The following is a 14,565-nucleotide window of genomic DNA, read 5'->3' as shown; positions in this document are numbered from 1 at the left end:
ATCTCTATTAATTAAACAATATATCAGAGAGTGTGTAAGGTTCGGTGTTCCATGTGCGAAGAGACATGGGAGATTTTACATCAGTACAATAAATGTTTTAAGTAGCGAACGCATACTAACGAATAACGATTAGTATAGACCAACACTATTGTTCTATGAAGTCGATTTAACTTCCAGACATGTATTTTTCAATAAGTCTTAAATATTTTCTGGCTAGTTATGTTAGATATTATTAGAAATACGTATTCTACTTGTTAATATAATAAACTAAATTTGCGATCATTTAAGGAGAGAAGTGCGACGACTGGATCACTGTGTACAGAAGGTTGATATGCCAGCAAACACTTTCCAGACAACAATATATCTTGGATAAGTCGCTCCATAACATTGACACCTGGACCGTTGACTTCCTATGAGGCCACATATTTACTTATTTCATAATGGAAGTATATTATTTTATAGTAAATATATGTTTTCTCGTGTTCTGCATTAAGCACCAACATTATAGTGAATAAATATACCATATTTCTTCATTATTTAAGTAATGCTAGGAGGCTTTGAGTAGCTTTGGGTCATTAGGTGAACAGAATCTCCAATAGATGGGGCGAGAGTCGCGCTATCTCTCGCCCGAGCGAGAGTCGAAACTTATTTTAGAATTGATATATCTTTGTCCTCCAACAAGATATATTTCCTTTGGTGCACTCACAATAACGAGCATATCTCTATCTTTCTGAAGGCATATAATATTTTAGGCTTTATAAGCGTATCTTTGTTAATTACACACTATATTGGCAAGTGCGTAGGCTTCTGCATTCCATGACCGACAAGCTACTGAATGCCACTATAAAAACGTATGTATCTTCACTTGAGCTTTATATATGTCTATGTTAAAGTATTTAAAATGAAGCTTATATTTCTATCTTTCTTGAGACATATAAAACATGTGTGTTTATTAATGAATTTACGTGAAATAAGCATTGTTCTGAGAGAGTTGCTGTCGATCAGTCTGTGCGGGGTCGGAGCTCGGCGATTATTAAAACACATGTATCTTCATTAGAACTTTATATATATCTATGGTAAAGTATTTAAAATGAAGCTTATATTTCTATCTTTCTCAACACATATAAAAACATATGCGTTTATTAACGAATTTACGTCAAATAAGCATTGTTCTGAGAGAGAGTTACTCCGTTGCTCGATCTGTGCGGGATCGGAGCTCGCCGATTAGAAAAATACACGTATCTTCGCTTTAAATACAAATATGCCCATGGTAAGGCATTTAAAATGAAGATTATGTTTCTATCTTTCTTGAGACGTATAAAAATCTTACGTTTATTAACGATTCTGCGTGAAATAAGCATTGTTCTGAGATGAATATTGCGGATTTCCGGCTCTACGACCGATGAAAAATGCAACTTTTATACAACTACAAATATCTTTAGTTTTACTTTAAATTTTGTCCCGAAAGAGTTTTCATATATAGATCCAGTTTCTGCCGTTCTTCTGACATAAAAAGACCTTTGGTTTAATAAGTTATTAAGATGTTTTCAACAATATTACTAGGGCGTTCACCGATTCTAACATGGGCGACCCTTTTGGAAACGCAACACATGGGTTGACCTGATTGATATATGGGTCAGATTCCATTAAGGTTCGGAACATCACCACGCCAGAAATAAATATCTTTGATATCCCCAGGGTCAAACTTAATCTGTGTAAACACTCTATGCAAATTAAGGGACCTAGTCTATGGAACTCACTCCCTAGTGAATTGAAAAACTGTAAAACTTTTGCCTTATTTAAAAGCAAAACCAAAAAGTACCTAACTTCATCTTCTTAGTTTCCTACACTGAGCTTTAAATTTGCTCTGTACCTAGTGTTACCCAATCTCCTAATTTTTATGTAATATCAAACAACCTTATCATTGTGTTCATTGCTGTCTTCTTTTATGTGCTAGCCATATGCTGTATTGTGACTACCAATTTTTGTCAACTACCATTCAAGCTGTCATTGCAATCAATCTTATATTGTTTCTGCTGTATTGTGCTTACCAATTTTTGTCAACTACCATTCAAGCTGTCATTGCAATCAATCTTAGCTACCTATGTGCTTTAATATACTGTACCTACAATTTTCTCTCGTCTTCTTTTTTTCATTTCATGTAACTTATCATTTTTTTGTCTATAAATTTTGCAAGTATTTACCTCCTTAAAATTTTCTTAGATTAAGGACCTGCCCGAAACGCTGCGCGTGCTAGTGGCTTTACAAGACTAGTTACCATATTTGTATCCTCACATTCCTTATGTACATTCTTGTATATGCATAAATAAATAAATAAAGTGCATCACTCTGGTTACATGGGGGGACACTCGTTTTGTATGACGTCCGTTTCACATGACGAACATGGAACGGATTCAATTTCGTTATGCGAGGTACCACTGTATAATTATTGTGCAGTACATAATTATTATACAGTACTGCTATTTTTATTTAGCACTGGGCCACAAGGCCAAATTTTATGTGTTCATAGGATGTTCAACACATTTAATGTTATACAATTTTATTGTATCTACACATATACAGTACATTAATTATATACAGCATTATACTCCACATGAAATGGATGTGGATTATAATGATGTGGCATTTGATACCACATAATTATACTCCAATGGCATCAAATGCAACCCGTTCTCGCACTTTCTTAGTCAATATTGACTTATTAAATACGTGCATCTGTGACATACTAGTTTACCTTGAAAAGCTTCATAGAAAACACCGACCTTACCTAACCACCTTAGTATGTTAAGATAAGCATCTTATTACTCCATAATTACAATTATTACTTAACCTATACCTATAATAGGTTAAGTAATAATTGTAATTACGAGGCAATAAGATGCTTATCTTGACCAACTAAAAAGGTTAGGTACGGTCCGTGTTTTCTATGAAGCTTTTCAATGTAAACTAGTATGTTTAGTATGTCACATACGCACGTATATAATAAGTCAATATTGACTACACGAAAGTGCGAGAACGGGTTGTCAAATGACATGGTCATTTGATGCTAGTGATCAAGAAAGATATCCAGTGTCATGTCACACTAAATATTGGGTGGAGAAGAGGTTATATAGAAGGTAAAGGGAGGTCAACAGTTAGTGATTTAACTGATAAACTACACTTGCATTTTGTTGTGAATACAAATATTTAAGATTAACATTTGTATACAATACCCGATTTACATTACACGTAGCTGCTGTTTAACAATATACAGCATGAGGATGGGTTAGGTGTGATACTCATTTTAAATGGTCCTTCACAACACTAATAGTACAATATAATTCTTACATGTATAATATAAATAATGATTAACAATAATTAAATTTACAATAACATGAGTGAATATACTGTACTTATCTAAAGCAGCATAACATTTGTGATTCATAAATACTTTTATCTACAATTACATTTGTGACTCAGGATGAATTATGTTATTACCTTTTATATTATATACTATATATTGAAGACCATCTGTCCAAAATTGAAGGCCATAATAATAATTCTGGAGAAGAGATGCTGGGCTTTAGCCTCGCCCATATTGGCCGAGGAAATGAGACGAACTCAGGCTGGTCGGGGTCGCCAAAATTCAAGAGGCAACAGTGTGCCTGGTTCACTTTCACACCCACATGACAGTTTTTGGCCCTGCCAGAATACATATGAAAATATTTTGATAAGGAATTTTTTTTTCTTACAGAAATACACATTATTCAATGATACTGTGAAAAATAAATTTTCTATTTAATCAATGGCCATATTCCCATAAAAAATTATATTCTGAACCTCCCCCTCCAATAGAAGACTGAAGGCCAACTCAAAATAAAAAAGGGAAACCATTATATTGTGTTCATGTCATTTAATATTATAAAGACTGACACTTGCTCTTATTATGTTATAAGTAATATTGCAGGAGGGTAAACAATGGGGTGAAGATGGATGGACGGGCAAATTGGTGACAGACCTGGGCAATGCTCGGTATTCCCCCCCCCCCCCCCTTCATAACACTGACAATCTCAAATGTTTTATTTTTAACAATGCCCATGATAAGATATTATTACTGTTTAATAAACCCCTATAAAAATTTCAAAGTTTTTTAGAAACTTCTACATACATACATTAACCTGTAGACTTCATAGAGCAGCAGACGTGTTCACCAGCAGAGAAGATATATGAACCCATATACTCCACATTTCAATAAAGAAACACAGCAAGCGTCCCATCCCTAATATAACCATTCCTGCAAATACAGACTAATTATATTTAGGCACTAACAAATGTTTATGCAAGTAATTATCAAAAGAAGGCACCAAGCCGGGAAATCTATGTAGCACCATCAGTGTTGCTTGATATTCAAAACGCACTAAATATCACTGAGGATGTCAATATGAGAACAAAAACACACAAGACCAGCAATATCAAAGGTATCAAATTTCCCGAGGATTTTCTAGGGGGACATTAGAAAAGCAAGACATACGATAGTCCTGAAAATTGGAAAATTCCTCTAGGAGATACATACCTAAGTGGATCAATGCAGTTTGGATAGCAAGGAGCAGGGCAGTGTTCCATTAAACTGCCAAGAGTTAAGTGTGCATGGCCAATACATAACCTAGCCAAAGTCATTTCCCAGCATCTATTACAGTAGTAGGAGGAAGGCCAACGTAATATTCTACTTTTTGAGTGTACAGTATGTTACCTGTAACCTCAGACCAGCGGCCTTGGATCTAGGAGTGAAAAACTAGGTAGAAGTCTTAATAAAGAATACCCTCTTTAGAAATAGGGCAAGTGTGGACAGCCTCCTTAGCAGCAGTATCTGTATGTTCATTTAAGATAATACAAATATGGCTGGGAACCCAGCAAAAGAACTGTCTTAAATCTGCTAGAGATAATAAATAGCCAATGTTGAATTTCAACTACCATATGAAGCATAGGATTAAATTACTTCATGGTCATGAGGACAATGCAGGCGTCAACCACAATGACAGGAACGTTGACATCAGCAAAGCAGTTAGAGAAGTGCATAAAGATATAGGTTTGGTCAGGAAAAACAATGGACTGTTTTTGGACTACACTGTCAACAAACTTAGACCCATCTGTGAAGAGGGCAATGGTGCACGAGTGTGAAGAGCATTTTATAAACGTGAGAGGGGGTACATGGCTTTACCATGCGAGGCAAGGTTTTGTAAAATTTTGCAAGTACGACCCTCTTTGGGAGCAAAGATGGAATGACAAGAGAAATATTGGCAACATGAACCAAGAGGGAATCATGCAAATGAGATATCCGTACAGAAAAAGGAAGAGGGTGAAACGCAAGACGGTCCAGATGAGCGGTAACAGTCAAAGCACGGCATAAGCAAGAGTGAGAATGTTGCATGGATCTCACAAGATAGCGAAAACAGTAATGATCATGATGATCCTGCAAAGATAGGACTTGTTTCATCATATTGTACAGGCTCGTGGTATGAAATGAACGAAAGGTGCCAGAGCCGAAGCGTAACCCAGTATGGTGCAGAGCACCAAGACGACGAAGAGTTGGAGGAGAGGCAGACGAGTAAGCAGGACAGCTGTAATTGAATTTACACAGCATGAGAGAGGAATGTGGTCTATCAGCTCCCCAGGAAGTATGGGACAAGATTTTAAGTAAGGTAAAGGCCTTAGAGCATTCAACTTGGAGGCAAGATTTATGAGGTGATCAAGACAAATGAAGTTAAAGATCAACTGCAAAAGTTTAGCAGAATCTTTATAGAGAAGGGGACTTCAAAAGAGCAACAATGGTGGATAAAGAATGACCTGCTTATGAATAAAAGTTGTAGCACGAGTCTTAGTTGTAGAAAACTAAGCCATGATTCGGTGGCGCACGGATGGCACATCATCTTGGGCCATGTTACCATCAGTCTCAAGTTTGAATTGTCATTGGAGGAATGTGAATATTTGTAAGGCAAGGTACAGGTATTAGGAACTTCTCATGAAATGTTTCATACAAATTTTAATTATTTACACCTATCTTTACAAATTGTTGCTAACTAGGCTTTTTCCCAGCCATTTCTTATGAGCTGTATATACTAAACTCCTGCATCCTTACACATTCACTATGCCTGTCCATCACCTTGGCCTTTTTTCATTCTTATTACCTTAAATTTACTCACATACTCTCAAATTATTATCCATTCATTCAATGTAAGTGAACCAAACAAATAAAAATTTTTACTAACTAGTGCACATCTTTCCACGACTTTCAGTCCTTAATCTCTTCCTAAAACTATGCTGATGCCACACTAGCCTCTGACATACGTATGGTAGTCAAAAAGAAGACATATTAGACACCACAGCACCTCTGTTGACCCATTTAGGTGCAAACCACTTTCCTCCCATGAATCTCAAGCTTTTATGAAGTTAGCTATACTATTTCCCTCAGTGATGTACCATTAACCACTGTACTCCATGGCTATTTAATGCAACATTTTGTGATGTGTGTAAAATAAAATTATTCCCTATTTTAAATCTCTTTCTAATATTGTTAAAATGCATTCCCTGATCATGGTAAACTCATGATCAGGAAAAGAGTTTACCACGGAAAACCATGGTTTGATCGACTGAAAACCATAAAAACCGTCTTCACCCCAAACTCTCCCTGTCCCTATTCAAATGCTCATTCAACCCTCCCTTCCCTCAACCCATACCCTTCCTGTCCTCCCTACCCTTGACCCCTCACCCCATACCCTCCCTGCCCCCCCCCCCTTCCATTGACCCCTCACCCCATACCCTCCTGCCCCCCCTTCCCTTGACCCCTCACCCCATACCGTCCCTATCCCTTCTTCCCTTGACCCCTCACCCCAAAAGCCTCCGAGGCCCTGTTAACCATCCCACAAATTTTCACACCCATGGGACAACTTCCTCCACCAGCAGGAAACCCACCCAGAGGAAGAGGAAACAAGAATGGACAGAAGAAAGTGAGCTTCAAGGTAATGTACTCAAACAGATGGGATCACAAATAAAACAAGTGAACTTGTGGGCCCAAACTCAGCATGGCATCAACATGCTAGTCAGCTCATGACACCACCTGACTTTGCATAATGCCTCCAATGTAATAACCACATCTCTAACTAGGTACAATGCTGCTATTATCATCCAAATTCTGGTCATTAAATTCTCAATATGAATAATTAACATAGGTTTATTTTCTAGAGAAGCACAAGGTCATTTCATGATGTGCAGATGCACAAAATGGCTAGTACTGTGGCTGTCTGCCTCATGCTGTGAACTTCATAACGAGAATTGTGTTCAATGATATCCAAAACTTGTACACAGTCTTCATCACAGTCAGGATTATCTATGATATTAATAATCATTTAATAATCGCAGTTATATTTATTATATTCAACATTATTAAGTGGTGCTGTGGACCGGAGCTGCACAGTGGTGCTGTGAGCTCCTGCTGCATGAAATCCCCTTTGTCACTCACTCAGTACTGAGGCTCTTACAACCAGGAAGGATGCAGACATTTTTTTTTCCAGATCACGTCTAGTTAATGAAGGCCTGCATGACATGAGCCCCATGTCATGCAGACTTTTCAAGTTTAAATAGTAAATTTATCTTATCTTATTTCAACTGCTTAAATTGTTAGATACTGACCAAATGGCTCCACAAACTTGGGAAGAAACCAAAGGTGGGACCCAAACAAGTCATATTGGTATCCAAAGATCCACACTGGCAACACGTGAAGGCCTGCAATTGCCCAAACACCCAAAGGATTCCGGAAATCTGTGAAAGCAAATGCCAAAGCTCTAAATCCAAAAGGAAGATACTGTACTATAATCTAGATTTTGAAGTTTTAACAATCTATTAACTATGAAACTTCAATACACTATTATTTTATAATATATATACATATACACACACACATGACAATGCAACCATGTTTGCACATTCTGACTAGCAATTACTCTTACTTTTAGCCAATGTACAAGCAACTATTGATGAAATTATTCTTTTTTCTTTGTGCCTGGTAAGAGAATGCTGCCAGTCGGCACCCAAAGAATGATTACACACAAATGATGCCCACTCCACTGCCGACACCATGTACAGCATCTGAAAATGCAAAATATTCTAAACTATCTTGTGTTGGAGGAGCTTCATTTTAAATATTTCACATGTTTGCTGCTGAAATTTACGAAACCTATCTTTCTGATGGGTTTCTTAAAGTTTAAAAATATGTAACATGAATTATAGAAAAATATTTACAATGTAGAAAACATTTTGATTGAACACTAAAAATTCTGGTTTTGACATTAGAATTTGTCACTTTGTTCTTAATAAGAGATTGAAGAAATGTGATTTACATAACATTTTAATCAAGAGGTATACTACTAGAAGGAACGGTGAGAAAGTACATTTTCAATCAAATCAAGATACAGTATTCTACAAGGTGTACAACTGTTAGCAAAACAATGCAGTTCTAACAGCAAAATGCAGATCTCTGTTCCATTAAATGCCCATCGGTTAACTGTTTGTGGTTAATATGTAACCTAGCCAGAGACATTTGTCTCCATACTTCCCGTTTCAGAGACAGGAGAAAGACCATGAAGATGGTCACATTTGATAGTACTGTACTGTATAGTGTATAATTTGTTATAACAGCTAACCACTTTTCTCTCCAATAGATCCAGACTATGTTATGAATGACATGACAAATCCAATTAAGAGACTTGCTTCTGGTAGATAGGATAGACACAGATGGACAGCATCTTGATTAGTAGAGTCCGTGAGGTCATTAAAAACACCAAAGTGGCTGGGAACCCAGCAGTATTCCATCGACTTAAACTTAATAGAGATACTGTACAGCTAATGTTGAATCTCTATTAAAACATACAAGGGTTAAAAAGACTAGGGGCCAATGAAGACAATGCTACAGAACAAACGATTGTTAGCACATGAAAGGTGCCGCCACACAGCTACTGTGCTGTGCCTCCACATGGAGGGACTAAACTAATAAATAAATCTTATTATGAACTGTATAGAGAAACTGACAAATTGGAAAGAATGTGAAAATTAAAAAAAAAAAAATAGCAAAATAAAAGGGGAGCACAAAGTTGAGAACACAAAACACTAAAGGATACTTTAAAATCTGAGTACAGTATGTATGACAGACCATATAATGATGCATACAAAAATACTTTCTCTGATAAACCTATCAGTATCTTTCTCAAAAGAGTCCTCCCATAGGTGACCAAGCCAGCTAAAATGGTCTAAATTAGTACAGTACAATACTTACAGGATGAATATGAGTCCAGAGCAGGCCTCGACTCAGGTTATCAAGTACAACATCAAACTGTGTAGACAAAGTGTGCATTGTAAAGAGATATGTTTATATATTGTAAAGCCACTGTATTACACCCTAGTGAGAGTGACAAAACAAATATATGCTTGAAATATTTTGTATTTAATATCTACAATAAAACCTTCTTTCACTACAGTATATTATTTACCTTTCTTGCAAGAGAAGAGAGAGAACAATTCCTGTTGCCAGGGAGAGGAAGTCTGTACTTATGCTTATTGAGGTTCCCTTCTAGGCCAGCTACTGATCTTTCCGAGCATGCAACCCCACAACATTTGCTTAACTAAGGTACCTATTGACTGCTGGGTGAATGGACATCAGATGAAAGGAACCATTTCTGTCCCACACGGGAAACTGAAGCTGGGTCCTTCGATTATGAGTTGAGGGCATAAACCACTGTACTACAATATAATGTAGGTGTACTGTAGTATACAGTATACTGAATATACAGTATACTTAAATGTGTAATATTCCAATACCCCAATACATACATTTTCCTTATTCCATTTTCAGCTAACCAAGGAGTAACAAACATATTAAACACAAAATATGCTTCATAGATTTTATGCTTACTACAAATGATTCTGATTTTAGCCAAGTATCATCTCAAGTGGTTTTGATGAGAATAGGAAACTGGTGGCTTTTTAAAAAGATCCCACCATTATTTCCGAGGGTTTTTGTTCTTAGTTATAATTTGAACTCGGGTATTGCCTTGGCATTTATTAAGTTGGCAAGCCCATAGGTTTATTACCCTATGAATGAAAAATTTCAGTTTTTCTTCAGTTTTCTGTCCTACATTGCAGCTTATTGAGCTTCAAGCGGTCGCCTATTGTGCAAGTAACAATGTAACCATTTAAAGAGGTTGTCTGAATTAATGTCTTCCAATTTGTTAAGTACTTGTACAGTACAGTATTTTAAAGGCCTCTGCGAGATCAGCCCAGTCGTGTCCGGTTTATAGTGTTGTTAATCCTGAGGCCCTCAACCTTCATTGGAATGCAAGTTAACTTATTTCAGGGATAAACCCTTCCTAAAAATCACTGTTCTGTATATCCTCTTGAAAATTGTCTCCATGGCTTGGATACAGTGATTGAGATGGGAACACACCAGAGACTTGTACCTCATGAATAACTACTGTACTATATTTTCTTTAACCCCTGGGCTGTGCACTCAAATTTCCATGACATCTCTGTGTGCAAGAATTTTTTTTTTACCTTTTAATTTTTTAAATGCATTCCCTGATCATGGGATAATTAAAGAAAAAAAAAGTTTGACTTGTATTTGCCATTGTGGAACAAGGAAATTTTTGTGTCACAAATCATAAGCGTTCATGAAGCAATTGCCCCGTGGAGGTCGCCCTGGGCCAGGTGTGAGGCAGGAGTTATCAAAAAGCTATTTTTACATATATATTTCAATGTCATTTATTTTTTTCTTTAATATTATTCAATAGTGGTATAGTTTATATGGTACTTATTATGTATATTTAATGCATTACATGTAAAATCTTGGATTTTCATTATATTCATCATCCCAATGCAAGATTTCCATTCCTTGTGTACACTTAACATGTTTAATTTTTGAAAGAAAACTAAAAGCTCCTTTTATAATTTAATTTCTGCAAGTACTCATTAATAAAAATAATTATGAGATTCAAAAATAATTGTATTAAATAACAACATACTAATTACTGTACTAACCCAAGCTCCAAACAGTGAACACTGCCGTAATTTACGAGCCGCATAGCCATCAAAACCATCCAATGCAATAGAGATGGAGTAGTGGACAACAAACGTTGCAGGAGATATTGGCAAGTAGCAGAAGGCAATCAGAAGGAAGAACAAACGTATGTAACCTGCCAATGTTCATTGTCCATTATTAAATAATATACTGTATACCTAACTGTACATTTGGTTCACAAATGCAATCATTAATGGCATAGTGTATTAAAAGAAGAAAATTTAACCCAAAAATGTTATCTATAGTGTCATAAGTGAGCAAATGTTTAATACCAGTATCTTAGCATTTTTTGTGGTTCAGTTAATGAGCAGAATTGTTACAAGCTTCTTTGACACAGGAGAGGTTATGCTGTACTGCAACACTAAATCGGGCTTTGAGCTACAGTATCATATATGAACAGTGCCACAGGAATATCCCATTCTGGTCATAAGTACTTGATTAAGCAAGACAGGAAGGAGTGTCAGTACTGCTTTAACTTCCATTTCACATGACAAGGCAAAGTTCACTATGTGAAGTGTTTGATCGGAGGGCAGAAACTACTAATAACCTACAATTTGAGGTTGATAAAATTATTTTAAACCTTTTCAAGAAACAAGAACAAACACATACTATAATAGCGTGATTTTACAATCAAACAAATATAATGCATACTTACCAATAATATTAGGAATATAGAGCAAAATTTTATAATCTGGTCTCTCTTCATTCCAAACATTCATTTTTGCTACATGTGGGTCATTATCACTTAGTCTCCTTGGTGGTTCAGAGCCGGCCATGATGGTTTTGTACAAAGTCTCACGGGACCTAGAATTATAATGACCCGTGATGAAAGGTTCACAGTGTATGACATTGACATTTGAACAAAGGTACAGTAGTGTAATTCAGGAAAACTTCTGCAAATTGCCTGATTGATTCACAATTAATAAGTAACTTTTTACACTGATTAAAAATCTTCAAAATATTTGTCAGAAAGCCTGTTAGGTTTATCAAGGTCCCCCTCTATGCCTATACCTGACATTGCCTTGGATGAAGCCCACAAGGTACTTATTTACTGCTAAGTTAACAGAGGCATCAGGTAAGATAAGATCATGTTTATTCAGGTAAAAAGTACATACATTCAAAATGAGTTACATAGTGTTGGATTTCTAGATTGTAAGATTTCTAGGTGTAAATGCCCAAACATTTTGCCCTAGTAAGAAACCAATTCAGATGTCTTCCACTCTTATACATGGTTGGGTTGGCAGCCAGAATTGTGTGTTACAGGCGACAGTTACAGTTGTACATTGTTAGCACAGTACTGTGCTAACAATGTACAACACTAGGCTCCAGCTCCTAAGCCCAGCACATGCCTCCAGGGTCACCGCCAGCACTCTCTCAACACTTATGGTGTCTATAGTCAGCTGTGTACTACCGCCTCTACAAGTCTAAGTATACCTCTACCGAGCTCCCATATCATTGCTGACGTTAGGAAACCTGCTTTAAGCTTCCAGAGAACCCTCCCTCACCCTACCCTACCCACGGGAGAGGCCGTCTGCACTCTCACTCATCCAGTTACTGGCCAGACCTCACGGTACTTAACCCGAGTGACTACACAGGGGTGGAATCTGGTGTAGTCTACACCAGGGAGGAATCTGGTGTAGTCTACACCCATCCTGTTACATAGGGGGCGTGACAGGACTCTCACCTCACGTCCGGGTGTAGAGGGAAGGTTGACACCCGGGTTGGCCAGTGTAAGAGTTGGTGTTGTGTCAGGACGCGTCATGGCCACCTTCCCCGTCATGACTGACTGACCACTGACGGCCGGCCAGAGTTGCCAGCTCCAATTTGCTGAAAGTAGCGAGCTGACGGTCTAAAAGTAGCGAATTTGTAATAAAAGTAACCCAATTTTTTGGGGGGAGAGAATGATACGGGTTTCAAAGTAATATATTTTGATATATAGAGTACACTACACGATGTTAATTGTTTTATTAATATTATTTCTGCACATACACACACACATATATATTATATATTATTATATTATATTATATATTACATGCCCGAAACGCTTTGCGTAATAGTGGCTTTAGGCATTGTATGTACTAGCTATACCTATAAGTTAAACAATCCTTGTAAATATTTATTGTATGTATGTACCTTACCTAAATAAAATTGTATTGTATTGTATATATATGTATATATATATATATATATATATATATATATATATATATATATATATATATATATATATATGTGTGTGTGTGTGTGTGTGTGTATGTGCAGAAATAATATTAATAAAACAATTAATTAAACAAAACTCCACAGATCTCCAATATCAGTTACAAACCCATTCAGATTTCAACTTAGATTCAACAGAGCAGAAGTTGTTAAACACATATGGCAAAATCTTACTGAAGCGACCATACGAGTCATAAATACTCATACTCCGCCCAAGTAAAACAGAAACAAGCAACACTTAGTGGGCCAGCCAGAGGCTTAGGGCCCGCGCAGGATTATCCCTGCAAAAAAGAAAAAAAAAGTTGATAATGTTCTCTTGTGCCGACAGATGGCATCAGCTGTATCATTATTATTTGAATAATATTATTACATTAATAATAATGTATTATTATTACCTTAAACACTGATCTATACGTCTGCTGGCTTATAATAAGGTTTTATACCATGCTGGCATTATATGTAACTAGAATTCTGCAATTACTTTTTATCTACTGTTGAGGATATGTAAGACAAATGTAAGGTTTTGAGGCTAAGTAACGAAGATAGATTCAAGATACAAGCCAGTGGTGTTGAGATTGCGAAAAGGATTAGATAAGAACTTAAACCAAAAAATCAATGCATAAATGTTTGCAAATATGAGACTGGGATTTATTTCTCGAAAAGTTAGTAATAAAATACGCTTTCTAGTTCTTTATTTTTAAAATTAAGACCAGGGATTCTGTCTAACGAAGCTACAAGCTAAAACACCGATATCCTATAATGTTCATCTGTAGCTTGACCCTAAATACTCGTTTATTAAACGAATTCATTGTTAGAGTTCATTAGGAATCAAGTTTGTTGAAGGCAGAGCGTCCAGCAAATACCTTCCTGTGATTGGCTGTTGCGGGGAATGCCAACGCTTATATGAATAAAATGCAAAATTAGAAATACGTCCTTTTGCTTAACAACTTTGTTGTTGTACAAAAGAACAACAATTTATGTTTTATACAAGACAGAAATTTCCATTTAACTGAATAATGAAGACCAATAAGAGGGCGGAGGCATTGTATCGCCGATATTATTTGTGTAAGGCAACCCCCACTGATGACGTCACAAGTCAGGTAGCCAGCCCATGTTTCTGTAACACTCGTTACATCCGGCAGTATTTAATTATCATTATATTAATGCTTTTAAATAATTAACATTTCACTTTTTAGATAGATTAAAGTTGAAACAGAATGTCA

The 14,565-nt window shown here is 36.5% G+C and overlaps 1 protein-coding gene across 4 annotated transcripts; it reads right to left on the bottom strand.

Moving 5' to 3' along the window:
* Positions 1-2,543: 2,543 nt before the first annotated feature.
* Positions 2,544-12,960, bottom strand: LOC123769290 (uncharacterized). Of its 4 annotated transcripts, none has more exons than XM_045760397.2 (8): positions 12,807-12,960; positions 11,778-11,926; positions 11,083-11,237; positions 9,326-9,382; positions 8,004-8,142; positions 7,687-7,815; positions 4,169-4,294; positions 2,544-3,702 (listed from the first exon to the last, which is right to left on the bottom strand). In XM_045760397.2, exons 2-7 carry the CDS (start codon positions 11,896-11,898, stop codon positions 4,188-4,190), a joined length of 708 nt encoding a protein of 235 aa, XP_045616353.1. In that variant the 5' UTR covers positions 11,899-11,926; positions 12,807-12,960; the 3' UTR covers positions 2,544-3,702; positions 4,169-4,187. The 4 variants fall into 4 exon arrangements, with proteins under 4 accessions (XP_045616353.1, XP_045616352.1, XP_069165963.1 ...); XM_045760396.2 differs by having other exon boundaries at positions 4,173-4,294; XM_069309862.1 differs by lacking the exon at positions 7,687-7,815 and having other exon boundaries at positions 4,173-4,294.
* Positions 12,961-14,565: the final 1,605 nt, after the last annotated feature.

Source organism: Procambarus clarkii, chromosome 66 (genome assembly GCF_040958095.1).
Source record: "Procambarus clarkii isolate CNS0578487 chromosome 66, FALCON_Pclarkii_2.0, whole genome shotgun sequence".
Classification (NCBI taxonomy): Eukaryota; Metazoa; Arthropoda; class Malacostraca; order Decapoda; family Cambaridae; genus Procambarus; species Procambarus clarkii.
The sequence above is the reverse complement of the archived record's forward strand: the minus strand, read 5'-3'. Positions and strand labels throughout refer to the sequence as shown.